A 26,869-nucleotide genomic window follows, 5' to 3' on the forward strand; every position below is an offset into this window, starting at 1 on the left:
CACCTGAACGGGTTTCTCATATCTAAAATGGAATGTGGATGAGAGGGGGGAGAATAGTGGTCCCAGAACTGGCCCACTGCACTCTGCACTGTTTCACACTGCTGCCCCAGGCCACAGCTTCCCTTGGGAAGGGGGCAGCGTAGGGGTGACTGAACAGGGGGACACTGAGACCACCATTACCAGTTCAACCAGAGAAGTCACAGTTCGGTTAGACATATTTGACAAGTACATCAAATTTTGGTCTAAAAAATGGTTTCCACTGCTAAAAGAAAAATCGTAAGAGAAAATGACCGCAAGCCAATTACTCAAACCTGCTGAGCCTGCCTCTGGGAGAGGCCGCTTGGAAACCACGTGCTTTACGGTAACCTTACTGTGATGGGGTGGTCTTATTCTTTGGGGTGTCTAAACTTGAGCCCCAAGAAAACTCTTGTGTGTAGGAAAATCCTCTTCCAGAGCAAAGGCTCTGGTGAGTCATTTTACCCCTGTCTTCATCTAAGGGAATCCCACATGCGCATGCTGAAATGCCTTCAGCTCTGATTAAGGGCAGAAGCAAATACAGCAGAAACCAAAGAAACTGCTAGAGGGCCAAGTAAACTGTCACTTTGCCTGTGTACGTAAAGTTAAAAGTGATTTCTAGGTGGAGCATTGAATTAACTCAAAAACTGGCAGCCCCAGTGAAAGGTAGGTGTCCAGGCTGACTTTCTTTTGCTTTTTGCCACACCCTCTTTCTGCCATCTGGGAAAAGCCAGATTGGGTTTGCACAAATTCCATGCATACACAGACACGCATCACCCAAGTCCAAGCCTCCCTGGACATGTCCTGACTGTATCCCTGGTGCCTGGCATAATGCCTAGAGCATAGTGGGTGCTCAGTAAATATTTTGGGAATGGATATATGAATCTAAATGTTTCTCTCCATCTTAATGAACCAGATAAAGAGGGACCAGACACTCCTTACCTTTAAAAGACTGACAACCTTATCTAGACTTACTGCAGAAGTGGTGTCAAAGCAGCATTTCCATAGGAATTTGTCATTCCACATCATATGGGCCAGCAGGGAGTTGTTCTTACTACATATTCCATGATGCTATGAAATCCCAAGGGTATCTATGGGACTGGCACAGCTGTAAGAAAGCCCTTTATGAGGTCGTTATCCCTCACTGACCAGACCTCCCCAGATGAAGACATGCAAGCTTTTAAAAACACTTGAGAAGTCACCATGCCTCACTTTGCAAACTCTCTTTTAAGAAACATCATTATCAGAAGTCAATTTGATAGCATCAAGAAAAAGCAATGCCTTCAATATCTGAAGACTCTAAGAATGCTGCAATACGATGGATTTAAGACTGTATATTTTGGGGAAACCAATATCCAAGAAAATCTTGTAACTGGGGATGATTTTAGTGATGGCTATTTCATGCAAAATCCAAATTGGTGTGTTGTGCATGCTGGTAGTAGTCAAGGATGGGTGCCTTGGAAATACCGGATGTTCCTAAGAGATGAGTTGTGTAACAAACAAGAAGACAACCTCTTCTTTGAGTTCTGTGATGTGGTGAGAAAGGCCTATGGGAAGTGTGCCATTGTGGTCAAAGAAAAAAAGCAGCGAGAGGAACTGAGGCCAAAGGAAGACAAAGAGGCTGAGGCCCAGCCCTATATCCCAACAGTCATTAAGTTAACAAGCATCACGTGTTGCCCAGAAGTGGCCAAGTCCTATGGCCATGAACTACTCTCTCTGCCATCCTTTTATAATTACCTGAACCCTTTAGACTCAGCCTGGTCTTCTCTGAAATGGTTTATCATCAATAACAGAAAAGAGTTTTGTTTGCAGTCCATTGACAGTGTCTATTCTTACCAGTATATACTTCTCAGTGATTTAATTAGCAAAGGGATCGAAAGGATAAACCCCAGCAAGTGGAAAACAATAACTAACAAAGTAAGGAGATGGGAAAACTACTATCTTGGAAAATTTTCTTAAGGGTAATTCCCCCAACAAGTAATGAGACTCTGCTATGTGCATGGTCTTTACCACCAACTCAGTGGAGCTGGAGTCCAGTACCCTGTGCCAAAGGTACTTCCCCGGTGACCTCACAGTGATGCTGCAAGGACTGAGGGCTTCCTAAGGATGCTGGCAAAGTGCTTTGAGTTTACTGGAGGTTTCATTAAAGCTTCTTGGTAAATTAGGGGTCTCAACTCTCCTTGTGTTAAGGCCACCTTGGGAGCTTTGTTAATGGGAGAATTAGAGCAAACCCAGCCCCAAAGACAATGGTGGTGGGCAGGGGTGAGCAGGGATAAAGGTTGTGTGGTCAAACTTTAGGTCTCTCAGACCTGAATACAAAATGAACACTGGCCAGGCATGGTGGCTCACACCTGTAACCCTAGCACTTAGGGAGGCTGAGGTGGGAGGATTATTTGAGGACAAGAGTTTAAAGCCAGCCTATGCAATCATAGTGAGGCCTCATCTCTACAAATAATTGTTTAAGAAGGGCAAATTAAGTAGTGTACCAACAAGTTTCACCCAACAAAATAATCCCAGCTTGCTGTCAGCAGGAGACACTGTTTAGACAGTGGCTGTGCAACACTCTTTCTTTCCTTCCTTGACAGCTATGTGGTGGAGAGTGAGTGAGAGGCTTGAGAGGAGGTGAGACCTCAGCCAGACCCTCCATAGTGAGCTGGTGGTTGGGGTAAGGGATTTAGAAAGATTTGACAGTGGTTGGTTGTAGTGGGACTTGGTGGGGGAATAGGTACAGTGTTGGGGGGCGTCTACGGAACCTCCTTACCCAACCAAACTCCCAGCCAACTCCAAGAATCCCAACAGGAGGTCATTAGATTTTGCCATGGAACTTCATCTCTAAACCCTGTGGCTGAGCCACCAGCAGCTGGTACAATAACACCCTGTTCAAGTTTGGGGCTGCTTCTATTATAGGTTGTAAGGGTTTGTGGTTACATTTTTCACTTTTATAGGAAAAGGTTGGACCCTATTAAGTATGTCATGAAATTCACTCCTGCATATGTATGCATATGTATATACTCAGGTGGCCGTTTTACAGAAGACATAATCATTGTGAGGTGTGTAAAAAAACGACTTACATGGAATGTTGATAGAGAGACTGCAGGTGTGGGGGTGGGGGAACATGGGAACACCGTACTTTCATTCAACTTTGCCAAAGAACCTAAAAACAACTCTTAAAAACAAACTCTATTTGAAAACAAATTATGGAGATTTCTACACAACTCCTAACAGAAGACTTTAAGTGAGGCCAGGTTCCTGATAGCCAAGTGCATCATTTTCTTTGCTTATCTTCCTTCCTTGCTGAACTTCCCTGTATTATTCAGAAAGACTTTGTCAGACAACAACAGATATTCAATTCTTTGGGGGGGGGGGGGAGCTCCTACAGCTTTTCTCATTGTTAGAAAAAGAACCCTAGTAGGCACCCAAAAGAGCCAACCAAAGTTACAGTTGTTGCCAAGCCTACTTGACAACCCATTCCGTGGTGCTGTATTAGTTTCCTGTGGCTGTTGTCACAGGATATCAGAAACTTGGTGGCTTAAAACAATAGGAGTTTATTCACCCCTGTTCTGAAGACCAGAAGTCAGAAATCAATCCCAAGGGCCAAGGTCAAGGTGTTGACCAGGTTGCACTCCTTTGGATGGGGGGTAAGGGAGAATCTGTCCTTTGGCCTCTGCCAACTTTCCTTGGCTTGTGGCTACATCGTTTTCTCCTCTTCCGTGTCAAATCTCCCTTTGCTTCCCTCTTAGAAGGACAATTGTGATTGTATTCATGGCCCACCTGGATAATCCAAAATCATCTTCACATCTCAAAAATGTGATCAACTCTTAACTTGATCACATACACAGACTTTTTTTCCATATAAAGTAACATTCACAGATTCCAGAGATTAAGACCTGGATATTTTTGGAAACTGTTATTCAGCCTCTTTGTCAGTCTCATTTTGCCCTTTGAAATATAGCATTTCTCACTGGCAATTAACACGGTGAAATGACTTTTATGTGGTATTATTTGTGTGACTTTTTCTCTATTTCATATATATTTTAGGATTTAAGTTCCTTGAGAGCAAGTAATAGTGCTCAGACTTCCTGCGTCACTTCTATGTGCTATCACTGTGCAGGCCCAAGTACAGGTGGCCTGAGTTTGGGAATATGAGTGCCTTTTGCTTCAGCATCACATTTACTCTACCCCTCTCCAGAGTTCTGGAGTAATAAGCACTAACAGCTACACATGTGATGTAGGAGCTACTGTTATCTATACTTTATAAATGTGGGAAACTGAGGCACAGAGAAATTCAATCTGGAGGTGCTGTTATTCAGGCTGCCTCTCCACTAATGGGCAGCTTGTTTAATCCCATTTTACAGGTGAGGAAACTGAGACACTGGAGAGTCACTAAGGCCATGAGGTTCGACATCCTGTGCTCCTCACCACCATGCCTACCTTGGTCACTGAGGCCCAGCTTCCTTTTCCACTCTCATAATTTATACTCTGTAAGGCTCGCTTCTGACACCAGACCAGATGTCAACTGGCAAAATGTCCATCTCCAGCTGGACACCACAGCATAAATGTATTCCAATACCAAATGGAAGAAGGGGCAGGATATCTTTTAAAGACACGTAATTCCACAGTGAGAAAAAAAAAAAGGAATATTTTTAGGTTATCAGATAAACAAGATGAACTGATCGGAGCTATTTTTGTTTGAAGACCAAAACAATTTAACAAAACAGGCTTAGAGTTTTATTCCTTGGAGCCCTTGTTTAGTCATTAGAAAAGCAAGCAGAGGGAAGAGAACATCAGTATAACCAGAGAGATCAAAAGCACTACCTTTAGTGTGCAATTAAGTTACATAAGATTGTATTCCTAATTAAGAAATACGGCTTTATACTAAGCATGGAAATTTCCAGCAGAAAGTAACAGAAAGTGCACTGGGCCTCGGGAATCTGATGGACCTAGTTGTAATCTCAAGTTTCTAGCTTATTAATCTATGAGACTTCAGATAAGTTGCTTTACTTCCCCCAGGCTCAATTAACTATTAGTAAAATAGGTTAAGGCCTCTAAAATGGCGTAACTCATGCCAAGCCCCTGCAACACATCTGGCAACTACTGAGTGCTCAACAGACAGAAGCTCCTGTCATTAGAGGCCATGGTGGGGTCAAAGCAAATGTGTCCACAATTAGACTTAGTGTCACTGCCCTCATTTCCCTTTTATACTGGGAGGAAAATTTTTGCTTCTTTTTATCATCAGGATAGAATAAGAGTAGTTATATCTTAAGGTACTTTGATCTAAGGAAACTTTGTTCTCTGGCATTTCTTTTAAGACCATCTGCAATAGGTTAGGGAATTAATAAGTTTCTTCTGGTGAGATGGGGCAGGGAGGCTGGTGAGGATAGTCCAGAATCTCTTTGGGAACAGCCATATTTATAAACAGTGGGTGACAGTACACAGCCACTCAAGGTTGGGCCACACACCTGTAGACAAGTCCTCTGGAAGAGAGTCCGTGATGCTGGTGGTGCTATTCTCCTTCTGAGTGGATGGGACAGGATGGGAAAAGCCACCACCAAAAAACGAAGCTGCCTGAGAGGGCCTCTGGGCTTCTGAGGGCAGGTGGGAGCAGCAGAGGGTATTAGCAGAGAAAAGCCTCTGCGTTTGGGGTGTGGAAGCATCACTTTTCCCACTGAAGAATCCGCCTCCTGGTAAGATTCTAGGTGTGAATTTTTAGTCCTGACCATGGGCAGTCACAAGGCTGAGCCTGGCAGGCCTCATGGGGACACTCCCTCCCAACACCTGATACAGCACAGCAGGGCACACAGCCTCTGGAGGAAACTGCGGTCAAGGTCTCAGCTCCTCTGGCTGGCTGTCCTCCCACATACAACCGTGTCCCTAACCTGTCACCTTCCTTCCTGGATCTCCAACCAAGTTGTTCTTCACCTTGAAGACACTTCCCCTACTCCAACTCAAGACCAGGTCCCCTCCAGGCTCCCTACACCTCGCCCCAGGGTCCATACAACTCCTGGAGCCTCTTGTTCCATGTCCCCTCAATGTGATGACTCAGGTCTGCATGGTGCCCCATACCTGTGCCACTGGGGAATGTGGAGAAGGAGAGAGGGGGGTCGTGTCACCTTGGTCTCTTGCTTATAGTATCCCAGCAAGTGGTTAAAGGTTGCACTCCTTCTTGGCTTGTTGCTACTTCAACCCCTGACAGCTTGGCCTGACTGATGCCCTCATGTACCCAGCAACGGGGGCCTCTGTGGAGGCCACATGGCCTGAAGGGAGAAGGCAGGGCAGACTGGCCCCTAATGGGTCCAGCCAACCCCCAGTGAGTCTGCCCATACCTCCTGCAGATAGAGGCACCCCAGCTCTGTGGCCCCCTCCCTCCATGCTCCCCAGGCCCTTCAGTATCTGGCCCTACACAGGGGTCCCCCTCTTTCCTCCTGCACCCAGCCTTCCCCTGGGGTCTCCTGCACTTGGTCAGCAGGCTCAAGCTCCCTCCTTCCAAAAAACTCATTCCTTCAATCCTACCTTCCTCGAAGGCTGCCAATGTCTCTCCTCACTTTTGAGGTGTTCAGGATGCTGCAAAGTTCGGAAACATAGGCTAACTTCTTTCTAAACAATATCTTCTTAATATTTTCAAAAAATCAGCCTGCTATGTTTTCAGGTGATGCAGCTCCAAGTTTAAAGCCATGGGGCTAACTGAATCTGAGAAAAGCACAGTAAGTCCAAAACATCTGGAAACACGGGAAAAATAATTCAAAACTGTCCAGTTACTTGCTACTAAACTACTATGTGGGCCTAAGTTTGTTTCCTGACTTTGCAGACACTACACACACTACACACACACACACACTCTTAAGCTCATGCAAACTTAGAGCTGTTTCTTTCTCCCATCCTATCAGTTCCCCAGTTCACCACAGCCTGGCCTCTGTCCCCATTGTGTCACCGATGCTGCTGGCCTGACCATTTCATCACTCCGACTTTGAAGTACAGAAGTTCTCGCTTTTCCTTACTTGACTCGGACCCGACAGCACAGCCATGAAGAGAACCCTGTCTCTGCCTCCAACCAGCAGGGGGATCTTAGCCTCAGATATTAACTTCCCTGCCTCAGTTTCCTTATCTGTGAAAAGAGGATAACCTCCTTCACGTTTATCCTCAGTCACGGTCCAGAAGGCTGCTGGATAGCTGGGACCAGATGGAGGCTGTGGCAGTGGTTTTCACAATCTGTCTTCCTACCTACATGACACATGCATCTGACCAATTATTTAAAATCAAACAACAAATCTATCACTTTGTGTACCTGTGGGATGGACTGCTGTCAGTAACTCCAATCAGCAGCTAATCACCTCCCCCTAGTGGTGCGGGAGCATATAGGAAAGGCAACCAAAAATAAAGCAAAACCCAAACGCTCCTTACAGAAAACTCACAGCATCCTCAGTGTTTCATTCCAATCCTTGTCATCTTCCGTGTTTTACAAGATGGCCATAGACTGCACAAATCCCCAAACCTGCGCTTATACTCGAATATCTACTGGGCAAGCATACTTGCTTCTCCACAGAAAGCCCAGACCTGCCGCCTTGGATTTATGGGGCTGGGTGTGCAGGAGGGAGGAAATGGTGCTCACAGAGGGTCTGCGTCAGACACGGTGGGAGCAGGCAAAGCCCCAGTCCTGCAGGGTGGGCCACAAGCAGAGGCCAGGTCCCTGGAGCAGGGCCAGTGGGTGGGAGTGGGGGACCTGGTCAGCTGCAAAGGGGACCTGACAAACCAGGAACATGGAGACCAGATTGCAGGATGCAGAAACCCAAAGGCATCACGCCCCTGCTCTCATCACCCTTTCCTGCTCCAACAGGACCCCAGGCCACAGAGGGAAAAGGCAGCCTCGGGATGTTCACATCACAAATTCCTCGTCTCTCTCCAGCTGGTTCTGGTGCAGTGGATCCGGAATCCAGTGGCCCCTTTGCTGGGGTTCCCAGGCAGTCTGGAGCAGCCTCCTATAGGGAACTGGGGTAAACGCAGGCTTATGTTAAAGTCCCCCTCTGACCACTGTGAGGTCTGCAGCTTGTAGGGCCAAGTCTGTTCTGTACTTAGAACTTACATCCTGTGTGAATTCTTTCCTGCTTCCTAAATTGTGACTGTAATTCTCCACTTCGCAGGTTGAAAATGCAAACTTCCACCAAGCTGGGAACAGCAGGTAGGGCAGACATCCCTACCCCCCGTTAATAGACACTCCTGCGAATTTTCCACGCAGCCACTGGCACTGAGACACTCTACTGTATACATAGCTCTGGCTACTGCTCCCTCCTTCCCTGCCACCCTGGCATCTTGAGGGAAGTGAGAGAACATGAACTTTTTCCTGGAGATCTTGATGTGTTGGGTGAGAGAACATGAACCTTTTCCTGGAGATGCTGATGTGTTGGGTGCTGAGCAGTGAACAATCTTACCATCGCCACTGCTCTTGATTCCTGAAGTCTCCTGTGACTGACTGTTCTGCCCTTCACCTTTCTCTGCAAGTCCCAAAAAGCAAACTGGAAAGGACAAAACCCACTGGGGGCTCTCTTATTCTTTCATAACAGGACTAAGCCCATCAGGGCAGATGGCTCCCACCCTGCAGTTCCTCCCGGTGAGAGCCCTCCTGGTCAGCACAGGGGCCAGCTCTCCTGGACGATGAGCACACAGCAGCAATGACCATACACACACGCGCGCGCGCGCGCACAGAGTGATGGCCCTGGAGGAGAGGGAGGGCAAGGGGCCCATAGCAGATGCTACTTCTCTTGTCCTCCTGGGACCCCCAGCTGGAAACACTGGCAGAGGTGTAAGTTTACAGAACTCCCTCCTCTCACAACACAGGTGCGTGCGGAGGTGAGACAGCGTGAGATACACACTCTCCTTGACTTATTCCAAAGACTAGAGACACCCTTTTTACAAAGATATTTTATTTTAGTAAATAAAATACTAGTTCTTTTAAAAGCATACAAAAATTCACATTGTTTTAAGGTAAGGGTACACGTTGGGAGTTTCTCCTCCGACACATCACTCAGTGATTCTTCTCGGCCAGAGTCCATGCGAGCTGACATCTACACTGCAAATCTAGAAAGGAAAAGCAAGTGCTAAGCGGGAAGGAAACGCTGACAAAATTATAGCTAATGTTCTACTTGCTCAAATTAACACTCACGTTCAGCCATTCAGACTTGTCGAACAGAAACTATTCCAGTTTATCTATTAATTATGTACTTTCAGCACTGCTATTTCCCTTTCACCTGAAATCCCATGTTGTTTAAAGCAAGCTCCAGCCTGTGAGAGGCAGCCAGCCTGGGGGGCACCAACTCCCCTGTCAGTGCGAAGCTCGGCGTGGAAGCCATCAGCCCTGCTCAATCCACGGGCCTCTGGCCATGTCTGAGGGCAGAAGCCGCCCTCGTGATCTCACCTCTCATGGTTTCTTCCTCTTCTCAGTTTAACATATAAAATGAAGACTGTCAGGAACATAAATGCAACCAGCAGCATCTCAGTGTGAACTGCCTCCCTCGCCCTTTCACATTTCTCTTCCCCTGTCCGAGCACCTGCTCCTGAGTTTCCAGCAAGTTCCGTAGCAGTAACTTCTGTCTGGCAAAAGCTTACAGCTCACTGAGAAGCAGCCAAGGGCTGTGGATGCAGGAAACGGTGAGTGTCAGAGTGAAGCTCACCTGCCTATGTTCAGGAGGGCAGTGAGGCCTGGGCTGGGTATGCTGGGTAAACGGCTTTGATCTGGGTTCTGTTTCCTGCTCTTCACCAGGAACACTGTGAGTCACTGTTTTTCAACCTGGATATGCCTCACACAGCAGTCAGGACTGATAACCCAGCTGTGAACGAAATAGCCAGCCTGGCATAGAACAATCACTCAGCAAAGGTGCTACTGTTACCACCAGTGAGCCTGCACCCTCACCAGTCTGACAGCACTGGAAGGGGATCCTGTTTGCATGCACACAGAATCTGAGTGGGCAGGGCTTGAGGAGGTCACCTAGCCCAGTGGTTCCCATGGTGACCGGTTACTGAGAGGACTACGTAAGCATCACCTAATGGGTTTTCAAAATACATGCCCAGACACAACTATAGACAGAATGGAATTTCTGAAGCAGGAGCCTGGTAATCTGCATTTTCATAAGCACCCCTGCAATTCTGATCCTCAGGTTTGGGAACCACTGACCTAGAAGCCCCTACCACCATATTTGAATCCTATTTCAGAGAAGCCCAGAAGTCAACCTGATGAATGAAGAGATTGTATCAACACACTAGAATCCAGGAGACTGCTGTCATGTGCTAATCTGTACCCCAGGCTTAACAAGACTGCGCTGATGTGTTTACCACCACAAGTGCATCTGAGCCCTTTTGGGTGCACTGTGACAGGCACCAGGACACAGTGACAAGGAAGCCCTCACGCCTGGTGAGGAGGTTGTCGGGAAGGCCCTCTAGTCTGGGACTAACCAGCAAGGCTGAGGGGCATGAAGGTCTATGGCGGCCAAGACATGGCCTCTGGGAGCACAAGGAGTGGGCGGGAGAGGTGGCAAATGAAACATGGGCTTATCTGCCACACCAAGGAGTCAGGCTTTATCTTGAAGACAATAGGGTTTCTTAATCTTGAGGTTTCCAATGACCTGTGACTCCCCATCTCTTCCTTCTCCACTTCCACCTACAAGTATACACACAACTGCAGGTGTTTGGGGTATGTCTGCTTCTCTGGGGAGAATGGCTGTCATTAAATTCTGAGGAGTCCCAATACCTACAGAAACCACTGCAGTCTTAGAGAAGGGTCAATTCATACCCCATGCACCTGGGCTCCATAAAGGGCAGGGTCCAGGATCAGGATCTGCACCTCAGTGGACAGGCAGGCCATGTGTGCTCAGGAAGCCCACCAGACCCAAGGGACCTGGAATTCTAGTCCTATCACACCTACTGCATAGCAGCCCTAAGCCATTGGCTGCTGGTTCCCAGCTCAAGGTCAGGTACCTGGATTCTCCGTCAGTTCTCTTTCTTCTCTGACTGCTGCTTCTTTTCAGCCTCCAGCTTTTGCTGTTTTGCTTCCAACTTTCTCCTTTGGCACATTTTCACTCCAGCAAATGCCAGACAGAGAATTAATGTTTTCGCTGCCAAGATATACAGCAGCAGGGGCACGTGTTCAAGAACCTTCAGGAAGAAAGAAACCATTCTAAATGTTCCATGGCTGATGTGGGATGTTTACATTCCCTCACTCTACAAATATTCCCTGAGCACCTATTCTGCAACAGGTACGAGACGGGGTGCGGGGCTATGGTAGAGACCAAGAGGTCAACCTGTGTCCAGTGTAGCTCGCTCACGCTCACGCTCAAGACCAAGCAGACAAGGGCCCTGTCCCCACGTAGCCAGCAGGCTACACTCTACTGAGAGGATCATGAGTCAGCTACCGGTGCGGTGACTCTGGTCACACACTAATCCATGCAATTTGCTGACCTCCCAGGTCCCTGCCACTGCTGGACTGTGTGACCTGGGACAGTCTCCAAGCCTTTTCAAGCTCTTGGCTCTCCACCTGCAAGTCAGGCTGGCCAGACCTTCCTTCTGGGCCCTCAGCTCTAGCACCCTCTGATTCCCTCGTTTCCAGCAACTCCTTAGCACTGACATTAAAAAAAAAAAAAAATACAACAGAACATAAAACATTAAAATTTCACTACCGACTAACTGCTGCCACAAACCCATTGGCTAAAATTAAGTCTGGGGAGTAACTGGATCTGAATCACCCACTCTTTGCACTAGTCGGTTTTTTATTATGAAATGCCATATATCAAAATGGTATCTCAAAGTAAATACCATATGAAATAGTTTCACACGCATGGTTAATGTGATCTGAATGATATAATTATGAGCTTTTTGTGTGAATAAAAATTCCTTTCCAAATAAAGGTATGCTTCTGTTGAGTAATGATTAGAGGACTAAGATTTATTCCAATGAAGCCACTAGGTTAAATTGCCAAATATCATTTATTATATGCAATACCAATAAAATGATGTTCTACTACAGAGAGTACCTACGAACCTCCCTTTAGCAGTTAGTTTAATTAAAAGTGACCTGAAACTAGTGAGAACAACATGCTTACAGAACTCCAGGCTGGAAAGAGCTTCCGAGATGACCTAGTCTAGTCTGCCTCCTTGTCTCCTGAGCAGGGTGAGCAGAGCCCCAGGGGCGAGAGGTCAGCCTGTGTCCTGTGTAGCCTGCTCAACGCTCCCAAGGAGGCTGGAGCGAGAACAGGACAGTCTACCCTGGACCAGGCACCAGGACACAGTGACCCGGAAGCCCTCACACCTGGTGAGGAGGGCCTCTGTCCCTGATTCCTGACTGCCAATGAGGTGGAATTAATGAAATCACCACTTATTAACATGTACATACACGTTCCCATAATTTTTTCAAATTTTTCACGACTTAGACCTAGATGTGGACTTCACATTTAGAAGACATAGCATTGGCAGCTGCACGCCAGGGACTTCCAGGGTGCTAAGTGCCCTACGCTTTTCATGCTCTCTCCATGAAGGACGGTCCTGACTGTGGAGCTGAGAACACGCAAAGTGAGGGAGAGTGGTGTGACCAGCTGACCTTCACCATCACAGTGTCCTGGAAGACGTACGGTGTGCTCCTCAGCAATTTTACAATTACGCAAATAAGGGATGGCTTGGCTACTGAATATACCAGGGGCAACTGAACTCACTACCTTTCAAATCATTTAATTGGTTATGGATGGATATTTGCAAAAGGTTGTAATGTGATCCAGTAAGAATATAATGGATATCATGGGGGGAGGGGAAATGCAAATATTAAAGTCATTTTAATAGAAATAGTAAAAACACAAGAACATTCCATAACTAGATAATAGTTTTCAACCATGAAATCATTTTAACAGAAAAGAATAAATAAAATACTCATTTCAGAAAGAGCCTTCTGGCAAAAGTATAAAAGACTAAAACTGTCATGAAAGTAACACTTAAAAAATTTTTACCCCAGTAAATATAAGCAACTTAGAATCCTGATTTGGCTTCCAGGCTCTTCTAACCCTCAGTACTGCCGCTAACTGCACATCCCCCCAACGTCCCTTGAATTCCTTCGCTTTCTTAAAGGCTCACATTTTAGAAAGGAGAAGATTTGCCTCCATCTATATAAAGCAGCTGTGTAAAGAATGTCTATCATTGCTATGTAAACCTCTTTTCATGTTTATTAGGATTTTCTAGGCTAACTGAAGCACTAACTCACTCGGCAAAGAGACTCTCTTTCGAGTCTCTAAATCTCTTCTGATGTGTCAATATGATCCTACTACAATGGTGCCACACCACAGTCCCAATTCCCTGGGGTTGACAGGGGAGGTACCGTCAACCAGCAGTTGCCCCACTGAAATGGAAGCACACAGGCCAGTGGGCGCAGGCTAGTAGCTGTGGTATTTACTTTCTTTTCAACAGCAGTAGCAGGAGAGAAGTCTGGGACTGAAGAGGAGGCCGAGCGAGGGCAGGAAAGGTCAAAGACACAAAAAGTGAGAAGGGACAAAGAAAGGGGCTTCAACAGGGATGGAAGGGACTCCCGACCTGGCCTGCTTGGTAAGGGAGTCTGGATGGCCCCAAGAACTATTATGTGATCAGCACTCAGCAATTCTCACCAAAAAAGGGAAAAGGGGGCAACGCCTGTGGCTCAAAGGCCCCATATGCCAGAGGTGGCAGGTTCAAACCCAGCCCTGGCCAAAAACTGCAAAAAAAAAAAAAGGAAAAAGGATGTTTGAGGTGACCCAGGTCATCAGTGACCAACAGAAAAAGACAAAGGTACCTGGAGACGCAGAGAGAGCAATGAAAGAATTATGAACACTTTCAAATGAAGAGAAAGAGGCTATTTATACCTCTACACTGCCCGTGTGTGTGTGTGTGTGTGTGTGTGTGTGTGTGTGTCTTCTCACTCATGAGTGGGAACCACTTCCAACTCTTTGGAAGTGCTGGAAGCTTTCTTTGTTCTTAAATAAAATCTCTCTTTGTTATACTAAAGCCTGTGTGAAGTTACTTTTGCTCTGGCTGCTCCAGTTTTCCCACTTTCCATTCCTGCTGTGCCTCGGTTGAACTTTCTACTTCCCCTAGTAACTGAAGCAGCCCAAGTGGGTTCAGGGAACCAGGACCCCTGACCCTCGACAAAAAGGACTAAAGAGAAGGGTTGGGGGGGGGCCCTTCCTATCCCCCTCCAGGGCACTAAGCTTTAGTTGTGTTAAATCCCTCCCTGATTTCCTTCTAGGAAAATCCCTTACATCTCTTGAAACATGCAGACCCTGAAGGAGGAAAATGAATGTTGAGGTAGACTAGTTCTACACTGATTTTGAAAAATAAAACTCCAGTATCTGTGAAATAGGAAAAATTAACTCCTTAAATAGTAACTGGCTAATGCACAGGTAGTGCTGAATGTCACTGCCAGCCATGGCCCACTGAGCCAGAAGGAAATGGCCACAGGATGCCCTTAGCTGCCACACCTCTCTGTACTCAGGCATAGGCAGGACCCATTCCTTTCTGAAACTACTCAGAAGGGGCCCGTGTTTAAACACAAGGCTGTTCCCTAGAAGTCATGGTGCTATCTGCCTGTGCTTCCCTTCTGCTGGGAAGGTTTGGGCCAATTTTGTTCCCAAATGTCACAAGCAGGATTGGGTTGGGTGGTCAAGTGGGTTGATGGCACTCGACTCCTCCACCTGCAGCACCCTGGACCAGCGTGCATCAGCACCACCTGGGAATTTATGAGAAACGCAAATGCCCACACCCCACCCCAGACCTACCCAATCAGGAACTCTTAACCAGCCCTCAAAGTGACCGTGATACACATGAGTAGGAGAACCAGCACCTTGGAGCACTAAACAGAATGCTCTGAACCTTGTTGACACAGCCTTCAGTAGCAGGCACTGCCTCTTACCCCCACTGACTTAGCCCCTGCAGTGAGTGGTAAATGGGCCTCTCTCAATCTTATCCCCACTTTCTGTTTCTTCACTCCTTCACAGCAGGCTCACTTGGCTTCCTTAACTTCAACCACGTCCTCCTGGAGACGAGTCCCTCAGCCCTTCTGCAGGGTCACCCAAGCTCCACAGAGCAGGGGGAGAGAGAGAGCCACGCCCCTAGCTCCCTGGTTCTGCTTCCAGACCTTTCCAGTTTCTCCTTGAAGCAGAAAGCTGCTAGAGGTTTTGAAGAAGGAAATGTTTGTAATAATTAAAAAGAACACATACAACAAGATCTTGCATTTAAAAATACACACACCACACTTGTATGTATGGGAAAAAAATACTGGTAACAAAATATACCAAAATTGTTAATAGTAGCCATCCCTGGGTGGTGAGATCACATAAGATTTTTATTTGATCTTCTACTTCTTCACTTCTTCAAAGTGGCTAAAATAATCACATTTTAGTGGCTGCTCTAACCTCCACCTCACCTTATTGACTTCAGGGATTAAAAGTGGCATCTCCTTTCTCTCTGTAAAACATGCTGTTGCCACAGCCCACTGAATGCTTATAGCCAGCAGGCGACTCTGGTTTCCTGTGAACTGCTCCCACCAGCTGAATTGGTGTTTACTCACCAACCCGTTTAGGCTGTCCTTGATGCTGTATTAGATAACTAATATAACATGACACTTAGGGAACATGGCTACATCTAGAAAAAGTTGTTTCCATGAAAACTGAATTGAATGCTTTGAAAGATTCAAGTTTGAATTAGAAAATAATAATGCTGTTGGCAGGACAACTGTAAAAGATTAGGGAAGAGCATCACAATCTGGAAAGATTTTGTACACAGATTGCTTCATAATCTTAATCCACTGTCCTCATCCTTTCAGATTGCTATAACAAAGCACCAAAGATTGAGCGACTTACAAACATGAGACATTTATTTGTCACAGTTCTGGAGGCTGATAGTCCAAGACCAGGACACAGCATGGCTGGGTTCTAATGAAGAGCCTCTTCTCAGGTACAGACTGCTGACTTCCCCTTGTCTCCTCACGTGTCAGAAATAGGCCCAGAGAGCTGTCAGCAGTCTAATCCCCTTCATGAGAGCTGAGGCCTCCTCACTTCCCCACCTCCTAGAGGCTCCACCTCCAAATACACCACACTGGCGCTACAGTTGCCACTTATGAATTTGGAGGGGACACAAACATTCAGTCCATTGCACCTATTTTAAAGAAACTAAGATGTAGGCAAAGCTTTACAGGCACGATTTTCCCAAGAAAAGTCAAGTAGATCTGAACTTAGTGGATCCACACTTAAAGAACTTTAAGTCTGGCCTTTTTCCAGATATCTGGTGGATAAATGTACATTTGTATATTTTAACTTAAAACATTAAATAGTATTTTGCTCTCATCTACTTTTTCCTTTTAATCTACTTCTATAGAGCTTTAATTCTGAATTTTTACAATTAGGAGGAAAGAAAAAACCCAAGCCGCAAATATTTAAAACTGTTCTTACCTTCCAGTTCATGGCAAACCAACTGTGAATTCACTTCTGATCAGTGCAGTCCCCTTCCAGACAAGCACATGAGGAGGGAGAGAGAGAAGCTCAGGCTCAGGAAGGTGGAAGGTCTGACCTGGGTGGGAAGAAAAGACACAGGTCAAGTCTGGGTTTTCTAGAGCAGACCACCTTAGGGAGATGTCTCTGTGTAGAAAGTGAGCTTTGCAGAGACAGGTTGTGTCCTACAAGGAGACCTAGACCGTGGTGGGAAGCAGACAGGCTGGGTGAGGGCCAAGACGGACCTGGCTCTTGTTCACCAGAAAGCTCTCCTCAGCCCCCAGCAGAGACCACAGTGCCACTCCGGAGGGGACTTAATCATCTGTGGAAGTAAGAGCTCAAATCCAAAGGCTGCCTCTCCACCCACCTCCTGTTCTGAACAAAGGCTACTTTGTGAATGAGTATCTGTTTCTCAGGTTCTCTTGAGTGTTAATTAAGCTACGTTTGGTTTATAAAAGATTACCTGGAGACAAGGGGACAAGTGACAGGACAAAAAAATTGTCCTAGCAAAGCAATTCATATGTAGAATTCCCTCTAAGCACAGGGAGACACTTCAGGAGTTCTTAGAGTAAGGCAAGTGACAAGGCAGAAACACACCCAGAGCACAGGTTTGCTCTCATATGTCACTAATTCTACAACACAAACTCCAAGAGCCAGGAGACTTGTGCTCTGCAGGAAAAACCTACACAGTGTGGTGAGTGACTTCCCTCTGAGATCTCCATCTCATCTGTAAGTGAAGAAAGGCTGAAGATGGTGTCTAGGGCTCCTACTTTTTCTGAAATTCGAGATTTTGTTTTTTTGACAGAGTCTCATTCTGTTGTCCAGACTAGAGTGCCATGGTGCCAGCATAGCTCACATCAACCTCAGACTTTTGGGTTCAAGTGATGCTCCTGCCTCAACCTCTTAAGCAGCTGGGACTACAGGTGCCCACCACAACACATGGCTAGTTTTTTTTTTTGCTTTTAGTAGAGACAGGGTCTTGCTCTTACTCACGCTGGTCTAGAACTGCTGAGCTCAAGTGATCCTCCCACCTCAGCCTCCAGAGTGCTAGGATTACAGGTGTGAGCCACTGCGCCTGGCCCTGAAATTCCACGATTGAGAGCATAGTAATCATAGCTTCACTTCACCTATGCTAAAATGCTTAGATGAACTAATTCATTTAGTCCTCATAGACTGCCCTGTGAGGTAGCCGATTACCTTCACATTACAGAGGTGAAAACAAGGTTTAGGTAACATATGCAGGGTCTCACAGCTGGGGCTGGGATTCAGACCCATCCTGTCTGGTCCCAGGGCCTTAACCTCAGTATTATCCTGACGCAGGCAGAGAGCTTTGCATTCAAAAACCACAGGAATGCTTTTCTTTAAATGTACTTATAATTAGAACTAAGAAAAGTGGCAGAAATTTCACAGGCCCTTAGAAAGGGAATAAGATAAACTTCAGAGAAGATGTTTTCAAAAAAACATTCGATTACAAAAGCATGTAAATATAATAAATCTATTCAAGGTTATACTACCTTGAAAACAAGCTAGTGGTTGGCATGAGATAGCCAAGTGTTCCCCATTACTTTTTCAAAGTCAGATAAGCTGACAGTAGGAATTTAAACTGTGTATCTGTTTATATGTACTCCCAGTAACTGAAGGTGCAGTAAAAAGAAAATCCCATTCTCAGGCACCACTAAGAGCTGGCCTCACAGAGCATTCAGTTAGGAAATTTCTTGCTAAGCTCCCACAAGCAAGAACATGCAAACTGTACCTATGTCTATCACCTAAAACTAAAGCCTATTGGATTCCACAATAATAATGACATCCTGTAAGATAAACAGGTGACAGAACGGGAGATAAGACAGAATCAGACATTCTTGCACCTACCTAGGAACACCTCCACAACTGATGCTTCCTTCATCCCCTTATTTTATGTAAAATGTAGATTTCTTGGTCCTCACAAGAAGGTAGCCACTATCTCATCACTGTCCCCCGCCCCACCTTATCACTGCCCCTACGCACCTCCCTGCTGCCCTTTTCCTTCTTCCTACGTGCCTTTAAAATGCTAAAGGTTCTGGGTGGCACCTGTGGCTCAGTGAGTAGGGCACTGGCCCCATATCCCGAGGGTGGCGGGTTTGAACCTGGCCCCGGCCAAACTGCAACAAAAAAAATAGCTGGGTGCTATAGTCCCAGCTACTCGGGAGGCTGAGGCAAGAGAATCGCCTGAGCCCAAGAGCTGAGGTTGCTGTGAGCTGTGACGCCACAGCACTTTACCCAGGGAGACAAAGTGAGACTCTGTCTCAAAAAAAAAAAAAAAAGTGCTGAAGGTTCCAACTTCCTCTTCAGAAACACAGCCACAGTTTCTCTGATGTTTGTGTTTTTCACAGATGTGGCCTCAAAACGTTGGCTTAATGAACCCCCACTGAGATTTTTGTCTCAGTCATCTGCCTGGGTTGATAGTACTCATTACCTGCCTTTACAAGTGGCCCATTTGTCTTTAAGTAGCAGCAGATTCTAAGCATGAAGAAATATATCCCTAACACTTTGTAACCTGTTGCTAGAATTTTTCACTGTATCTCTGATAATCTTAGGGATTAGCTATGTTGTATATTAAAATAAAATGTTTAATACATTGTACTTTTAAAATTCCTGCTTTCAGGTGGACACAAATACTGTAGGTGACTTTGGCTGTTTACCACAATTTTCTGAGAGCAAATTACATACCCAGTGAATTGATTAGGATATTGATTCCCAAGGTCAAGATAACAAACAGGTCCAAAAATCTTTAAGGAGGAAATAAACGAAAAAGAACATCCAGTGGTCTGGCCCTCCAGCAATGTGCTATGTTTATTGACAATGTGCCGTGTGACTTTGGACAAGTCACTTGGCCTCTTGAAGCCTCAACTCCCTCAGCTGTAACTTCTCCTTCAGAATGAACTGTAAACAGTAAGCACCATGCTCAGCACACAGAAAGCACTAAATAAATATTAAACATTATTACGACAAATCTTTCTCCTTGCACTAACCGACACCCCAAGCTGAAGGACACAGACAAGTAGCACCCAGCAGAAAATGTGGTCATTCCAAAACAGCAGGGCATAGGCTAACCTGAGGACCAGAACTGGAGACTAGGACTCTGTTCTTGGTGGCACCAATGGCAAGGCATGTGAGTGAGGGCAATTAACTCTGTAAAAATGTTCTCATTTTTAAAATCAGTATCCAAGAAATAATTCTGCAATTCTGGAATTCACAACTCATCTATCCCCTCTGATACTACAGAACCTGAGTGCAAAAATATACTACCGTTGATTGCCTCAACTTCAGACCTAGAGTGATGAGATTCAAGCTCTTTAGGAAAGAAACCTATGTAAAGTCAGTAAGCAACAGGAGTTGGAGGAATGGAGGACAAGAGGGCAAACCCCCCTGACCAGCCCTGCTCATTCCCCCCTACTTAAATTACATACCCCAAGCCAGCCATTTTCATAGCACCCTGCTGCCTCCTGCAAATGAGAACTAAGAAAGCTAAAAATATCACTGCTTTGCTCTGCTGCAATGTGTACACCTGATGCAATATTAGAAACAAGAGGCAGCTGGTATCTAACAGCTGAACTGCAAAAGCCAACAGGACGCAGCCAATTTTGAGAGTCATTAAAAATCTATGAAGTGCAGGAAATTTTAAACTTCCCTTGGACCTATCCAGTCTTAGGATAAAACTAAACAAAAAAACAAACCAAATACTTCTATTTCTCTAACTGCAAAAATATCCTGAGTTTTAATTTGCCAAGTTTTTCCTAGAAATAAAAACCATATTCGCTTATTCTGGTTAGGACAATTAACGCAATATAGACAATAATGTCTGCAATTTACGTTTTCTTCTTGGCACACCTAACAAACTCAAGGGTCAGTCTCTCTCTTGGTGCCTAACTCCTTCCAACCATTAATCAGGCCGTGACCTTGCCTGAACTTTCTCTTATTCACAGTATCTACCTTTTTCACTCCAAGCCTGCACCCCATCATTTTAGGTAAGGGTAGGTCCGGGGAGGAGGCTACCAGGTGAACCCGGGGCATCACTTGGCCCTCCCCGCTCTGTACGGGGGCGGGGGAGGGGCCTTGACCTCCTAGAAAACCAGCCCCACCGGATCTCGACTGCTCAGACTACACATCTCCATCACTTCAGGGATACGCTAGGAGGGGTGGCGGAGTGTCCGCGCTCTCTGTCGGCAGTCCCTGCCCTGGAAGAGCCACGATGATGCCTGAGCTCTGTGCAACCCGGGCAAGTCGCCTAACCGCTCTGGGGGCCTAGGCCCATCCTCGGCAACCCGTGGAGTTGCAATTCGGAGTCCTCGTCCCCTACGCCCCGCGCAACACTCGGGAGCGACCCCTGCCGCACCCAGACCCCTTCTACTGAACAGTGTGTCCAGAACATTAAGGCCGGGGCGTTCCGCGGCGGCTGTCACCCTCCCTGGCCCCACCTGGGGACCCGGCGCCGCGCGGCGGAGTCCTGCAGGCGTTTGTTCCAGAGAAAACGCGAGCACAGGCCCAGCCATCAGACTTTAGCATCCCAAACAGCTCTCAACTTCGGGACATACTCCCACCGACCCCGACGTCGCACACTTACAGCTCCCGGCGTCTGCCCGCCAGAGCCGCTCCAGCAAACAATCCGCGACTCCCACAATGCTGCGGGGGAAAACTACATGTCCCAAAATGCAGCGCTCCGCGCGCCGGCGCAGTGGGCCCGGGTAGCCGTCGCGGTAGCAGCTTCTGTAGCGCGCAGTGTGTGCGCAGGCGCAGCCAGCGAAGGCAGCCTCCTGGGGTGCGCGGGTGCACGTCCAGGCGCAGTGGGTCCCTGGAGACCCCAGTGGGTCGGCGGAGCAGCGGAGGGAGAACCATGGGAAGAGTGCCGGACTTCTTGTCCGGGACGGTGATACGGTCTCGTTCTGAGCTGGAGGCTGACGGCAACTAGAGGGCTGGTGGTCTCTGCGTCTTTCCGCCCTCTGCCTTCCCTCATTTCCGGCCCCGCCCCCGCCCCCCTCTGCTGCCTTCTGCTGACCTGTAGGTTCTCATAAGAAGTGTCCAAATTTAGCGTTCGTTTTCTCTGACAATTTGCAAGCCCCTTCCTCAAGGATAATGGTGGAGATCCCCAACACTATGTCCCCATGTGCCTTCATTCAACAAATGTTTCGTGAACGATTGCAGAGCTTGAGCCCACTCGGTCCTCACGCCATAAGAAGGCACAAACTGGACCCCCCCACCCTACCTCCACCCCCACCCCCAATACAAAGATAGCAGGACAGAATGTTCTTAACAGTTCTCGCCGAGTGATCTACTCACCTTTCCAGGCATGAGGAAATTGAGGCCAGGGGATATTTAGGGGCTGGCGCTAGAAAATTCTAAAATTGCAGTAACAGTCGAGTTTTAAAACCAGGCGGTCTAAGTTTAACTCCGTGATGAGAAGTACTAGATGCGAGGGGTGCAGAGCTGCGAGCAAACTGTGTTGGTTGACAAGGGAAGTTTTCCCAGAGAAAGCAACAAAAATTGCTCTGTTCTAAGCACTTTGAGGCTCAAAGTTTCATAACCTAATAATAAAGGACTTGGAATAATTACAGTTGAGCCTTGAACAACTTAGGAATTGGGGCACTGCAGTTAAACTTTGCTTATAAGAAACCCATGTTGTTCAGGGTCACCTGTATAACTATTTCACACATAAAGAAGTGGGAGCTAGAGATTGAAGTAATTTTTTCCAGTGTTTCAAAGACAAGTGTCTGAGGTGGGACTTGACCCTAGAATTTGCATCTAGAGTTTATCAGATCAGCCGCTACCATGTTCTCCTTTTTAAGTAGAACCTCCATACTTGACCACCTACCTATATTGACTGCCTCCTTAAGTTGACTTAATTTTCATAGACTGGACATGTACCACCTGTGCATGTCAGCACAGTAGGCCTAGGTCCTTATGTTGACCATCTCCACATGTTGACCAGTTTATTACTGTCCCTTGGGTAGTCAACCTACTGAGGTTCCACTTGGTACCCAAGTCGAGTGGAGCCAGTAGACCAGGCAGAAGGAACTCTAAAAGCAAATGGTAGTGTTGTGGGAATTTCTTTCTGCAGTAGGTCCTTGGTCTTGAAGATGTGAAGATTTGAAGAATGAACCCACAGACCACAGAGATCAGTGATAAGACAGAATTTATTACATAGAAAGGAATAGAAAAGGAAGGAAAGGCACCAGAGGGACTGCACAAGAGTATTAACAAATGGATGCAGTTCTTCCAGCTGCCCCTGCCCATGGGGAAGTAGCAGGAGGTCCAGTCCAAAATGGCCTAGCTTACATGAAATACTGCAAAAACTGCTTTTCTCCTGTCTTACGTTTATTCAGAGAGTACAGTTTGGAGAGAAAAAGTCTATTTGCATGGGCCTGGAAAATCGGGGTGTTGTCCAGCCCTGAATGGAGGAAACCCCGTATCAGGGTAAAGAAAAAGTCATTTGAACTGGCACTTTTAGGTGCTGAGTTGAAAGTAGAAATCCTAAATTGGTGGGAGGTGATCCTCACATGGCAAAATGCCCCACACAGCTTCAACCACTGTACACCTAAACATGCTCATAGAGATCTGGCTTTTCCCGAAAGTAAAGTTGCCTGATAAACCTCTATGTTACCACCTACGCTTTCGGTGATAATAATTAAATGTACTTAATAGGAAACCCTAGGTTCTTTCCCTGGATTGTTTTCCTGTGTCAAAGGTAAACAAACCAGACACTAGTTAAAGCAGTAGGGAAAGTATTGCAATAGGGAAGAGGGTCTAGCATGAACTGAGTTCAACTCCCATTTGTGCAGAGGTGACAGAATGCAGGGGCAGGGCTGGGGCAGGATCAGGGAAGTGGAAATGTATGATGAGTGGAAATGGCTGGTCAATGTGACCTGGGTTTGTGAACTGGCACAAATCTGGAGGAGAAACTAACTTCTGAGACAAGTCTGTGTGGTAGAAGATTTACATCTCAAAGGTGGAGAGAAAGGATTTATAATTTTAAACTTTCTAAAGTAATTGGTCCAACAAGAGGTTTGGGGTGGGCCTATCTACCTGCTACCTGGCTAGAACAAATAGTAAACTCTCCACACAGCATTCATTTTTCTCAGGTAGGCACTTTAAGGGGGTCTGGGGTCACCCTCAGGATACGGCCTTTGGCTGGTAGAAACTATGCCAGTGTTTGTTCAAGTCTCTTAGTGTGCATCGGTGGACGAAATCATTTGTGCCAATAGTCTGCAGATTTTATAGACCAAGTTCAGGCTTCAGTCAAGAAGAGGACTCAGAGGAGCCTGGCTCATGTGTCTAAAGAGGAAGTCTTTGTCATCTGGTGGGAACCTCGAAGAGCAGAGGCCTGGGAGTTATAGCCTGATTGCTGCTCTGACCTCTCCAGGATGTATGTTTCTGCGTGGGACAGCATTTCCAGATCTGAGGGAGCAGGCCACTGTCACCACACCTGCTCTTGGAATATGAATGGCTTTCTCAAACACTGTAGGGAATAGTTCTGTTAGCAAAACTGCAAATCTGTCATTAGGAAACGGATATTTTGTATGTATCTCACTCTAGTTTTACACAGAAAAGCTTGTAGTTGGTCTGGGAGGCCCACAAGTATGCTTCAAAGAAGAGCTCGTTTTCTGAATTTTGTCTTAGTGGCCTGAGATTTGAGGCTGTGCACACAGTTGCTATGCCCAGGCTGGGAAGGGGGAGAGCGCACAGGGCAAACTAGGAGGCATGAAGCCACAGGATGTTAAGGCCCTGCACCTCTGTTGCCATTGACTTCCCATTCTCCGCTGCTCTCAGAGAGGAGACCTTGCCTGGTGTCTGGCCTGCCTTCCTGCCCCTGTGCTGGCTCTGTCCACTCGGTGTTGATCTCTGTTAGGACCTTACCACATCCTATCATAATGATGTTCACTCTCTGACTCCCCCTCTACTGTGAGTTCCTCCAGGTTTGAGAGTCTCATGCATCTCTATGATGCAGTGATTCAGAGAGATCAATGTTGCCATATTGAATTAGCATAGAAAGTCATGTAATCTCGGTGGACTGTGGTTTCCTCATCTATAAACAAAGTCGTCTGCCAACAGTAGAATGATCAGCCTGACATTCCATGATACCGCGCACCCTGCCGTGCAAAATGCTAAGCAGCTACCTTAGTCCAGCTTTTGCAACAGACATCAGATAGTTAGACACTTTCTATACTTTTAGTTTCTTCAAACGTAAATGGAAATAAGTAACCATAATGCAATAAAATCTAGTGAAAAGAATAAGTTGTTTATAAAACCATGTTATAACTTTACAGTATTTTTTCTTAAATGACAAGAACTTTCAAAGCTTAGTTTTCTGCAAAATTTTAAGTGTTAGTTTAAAAATATGCTTCTGTTGCACCAAGTAGCTCTTAAATATTTGACTTCTCTGCTAGGGATTATTTGCCCTTTGAAATGTTCGTTCTGTCTTCAGACTTCCAAATAAGTTAAATGCCAGAAGAACAATACATGTAAAGAAGCCTCATAGTTCTGTTCATTTATTACTTCAGACTCCACGTTCAAGGATTAATAAATCGGTGCTCCTACGTCAGCCCAGCAAGCGTGATAGATTTTGAACCTCATCTTGTGAAAAATGCATCTGGGTTATTTATAAATTGAATTTGTCACATACAAATGATGTTTCATGAAGAAGATTCAGTGATTTGTAAATCTCTCCTTTCTATCCCCACTGCCACTGCCCAAGCACTTTACGTCAATTTGGCTTTATTTTCACTATTGGCATTGATTAAAATGACATTTGCATTGCCCAGAAAGTAACAGAGGGCTTCAGCACAAAACGCGTGTCTGATAATCAGCAAGCATGAGTCACCGAAATGGAAATGTCATCTGTCTTAGTTGGCTAACCACATAATCGCCATGAAAATTGTCAGCCGAGAGGAAGGAAATTTCTTCCAAACAATTGCAATTTGAACTTGCTTGGAGGCACAGGTGTCTCCTTGTATCTGGGTATCAGAGATTGGCTTGGTGCTTCTCTCTTATCAGGGAGACATTGTGGAACCTATTGCACCAATATTCTCATGGATGGTGGCCTTTGATTCTTCTAGATTCAAAATTTGGCTTTTGTACTTCTCCTGCCAGTCCTCCACAATGTACTGGTGGTAGGGGTCGTTGGAGTGCTCTCGCCTCTTGGATTTCACCGTGCTCACCAGGATGGCCACGATGATGAAAGAGAACATTCCGATCATCACCATGAGGTACAAGATGACATAGTAGAAGTTCTCAGCATCCACTTTGGCCTGGAGGGCCTCCTGCTCGGCAGTCGTGTTCCTGCGCCAATTGTCCATATAAGTAACAAAAATCCTTTTGAAGACATCTTCCACTGTCTGTGTAAAATTAGATAAAGTAGCCATGGTTCCCTCCTGCTGCAATTTAAATAATAAATAGATGAACAAGGTTAAGGAAACAAACCCTTTCAGCATCCAGACCTTAGGGGAGGGAGGGAGATACAAGCAGAGAAATAATATTATTTCCTCTTAACCCGGCTGGTCATTGATTCAGTGCAGATTTTATTAGTCTTTAAGCTGATTATAGACGTTTTATTAATTATTTGGTGTGTATAATTATTTTTTATTTTTTTAACTGCTACACAATGTGGGCGCAGACCTACTTATTTTATAATAAAATTTGAATGGAGGACAAGAAACTATATCTATACATATTTTGATATAATGACATATGTAAACGAATGTATACTTACACATGAAAATGGGGAAGTCTGGAAGTAAATAGATCAAAATGTCAAGAGTGGGTGGTGCCCTTAAAGACACAGATTTTTTTTCTATATGCTTTTTCCATGTTCCAAATTGTCATCAGTAATCTTGCATTGCTTTTGTTTTTAAAAAGATCAGTAACCTCACAACAGCTAGGACAATGCCACAGCCATAACAAGCACTTGACAAATACCAGTTGGATACAGCAACAACTCATTTATTCTCTCTGGTTTTAGAGAACTGTGGAGCTTTAGATAAACCTTGAGGCAAAAGATTGCAAGGGCCATCAACACACTTTCCAATTTGTTCCATCTTTTATGTCCAGGCTGTACATTGTCCCCACTATCTTAAAGGGAGGGGCATCCATGTTTATATTTGGAAGGAGTACTTTGGGTAAGAGAAGTAAAGAAACAATCTGAGAGACCACTCAGACTTTTCAAAGCATCTCCCCTTTTCAGTCCCACTGTTAACTCCTCCCCCTTCCCAGCCTCCTTTTAGAGACAAGGCCTTGCTCTGTTGCCAGGGTAGAGTGCAGTGTTGTGAACATAGCTCACTGCAACCTCAAATTTCTGGGCTCAAGCGATCCTCCCACCTCAGCCTCTCAAGTAGCTAGGGGTACAGG

At 46.0% G+C, this 26,869-nt stretch overlaps 3 protein-coding genes across 4 annotated transcripts; 1 reads left to right on the forward strand and 2 right to left on the reverse strand.

Annotated features, from left to right (window-relative positions):
• The first annotated feature begins 1,118 nt into the window (after window positions 1-1,118).
• CUNH21orf140 (chromosome unknown C21orf140 homolog) lies at window positions 1,119-2,187 on the forward strand. Its single transcript, XM_003797049.3, has one exon. The coding sequence runs from the start codon at window positions 1,219-1,221 to the stop codon at window positions 1,972-1,974; it is 756 nt and encodes a 251-aa protein (XP_003797097.1). The 5' UTR covers window positions 1,119-1,218; the 3' UTR covers window positions 1,975-2,187.
• A 6,725-nt stretch (window positions 2,188-8,912) lies between these two features.
• SMIM11A (small integral membrane protein 11A) lies at window positions 8,913-21,191 on the reverse strand. Of its 2 annotated transcripts, XR_002775074.1 has the most exons (5): window positions 21,096-21,191; window positions 16,457-16,574; window positions 10,978-11,154; window positions 9,422-9,636; window positions 8,913-9,084 (listed from the first exon to the last, which is right to left on the reverse strand). XR_002775074.1 is itself a non-coding variant. In XM_003797050.3 (4 exons), exons 2-3 carry the CDS (start codon window positions 16,466-16,468, stop codon window positions 10,990-10,992), a joined length of 177 nt encoding a protein of 58 aa, XP_003797098.1. In that variant the 5' UTR covers window positions 16,469-16,574; window positions 21,096-21,191; the 3' UTR covers window positions 8,913-9,084; window positions 10,978-10,989. The 2 variants fall into 2 exon arrangements, 1 of the variants encoding a protein (XP_003797098.1); XM_003797050.3 differs by lacking the exon at window positions 9,422-9,636.
• A 4,227-nt stretch (window positions 21,192-25,418) lies between these two features.
• On the reverse strand, window positions 25,419-25,887 carry KCNE2 (potassium voltage-gated channel subfamily E regulatory subunit 2). Its single transcript, XM_003797051.3, has one exon. It carries the CDS (start codon window positions 25,885-25,887, stop codon window positions 25,516-25,518), a length of 372 nt encoding a protein of 123 aa, XP_003797099.1. The 3' UTR covers window positions 25,419-25,515.
• Between the last annotated feature and the right edge of the window lie 982 nt (window positions 25,888-26,869).

Source organism: Otolemur garnettii, unplaced genomic scaffold, assembly GCF_000181295.1.
Source record: "Otolemur garnettii isolate 467f Iridium unplaced genomic scaffold, OtoGar3 scaffold00111, whole genome shotgun sequence".
Taxonomy (NCBI): domain Eukaryota; kingdom Metazoa; phylum Chordata; class Mammalia; order Primates; family Galagidae; genus Otolemur; species Otolemur garnettii.

Bases quoted from the DNA above. Each gene is read 5' to 3' on its own strand.
- KCNE2 (XM_003797051.3), bottom strand. From the start codon at position 25,887: ATGGCTACTTTATCTAATTTTACACAGACAGTGGAAGATGTCTTCAAA.
- CUNH21orf140 (XM_003797049.3), top strand. From the start codon at position 1,219: ATGCCTCACTTTGCAAACTCTCTTTTAAGAAACATCATTATCAGAAGT.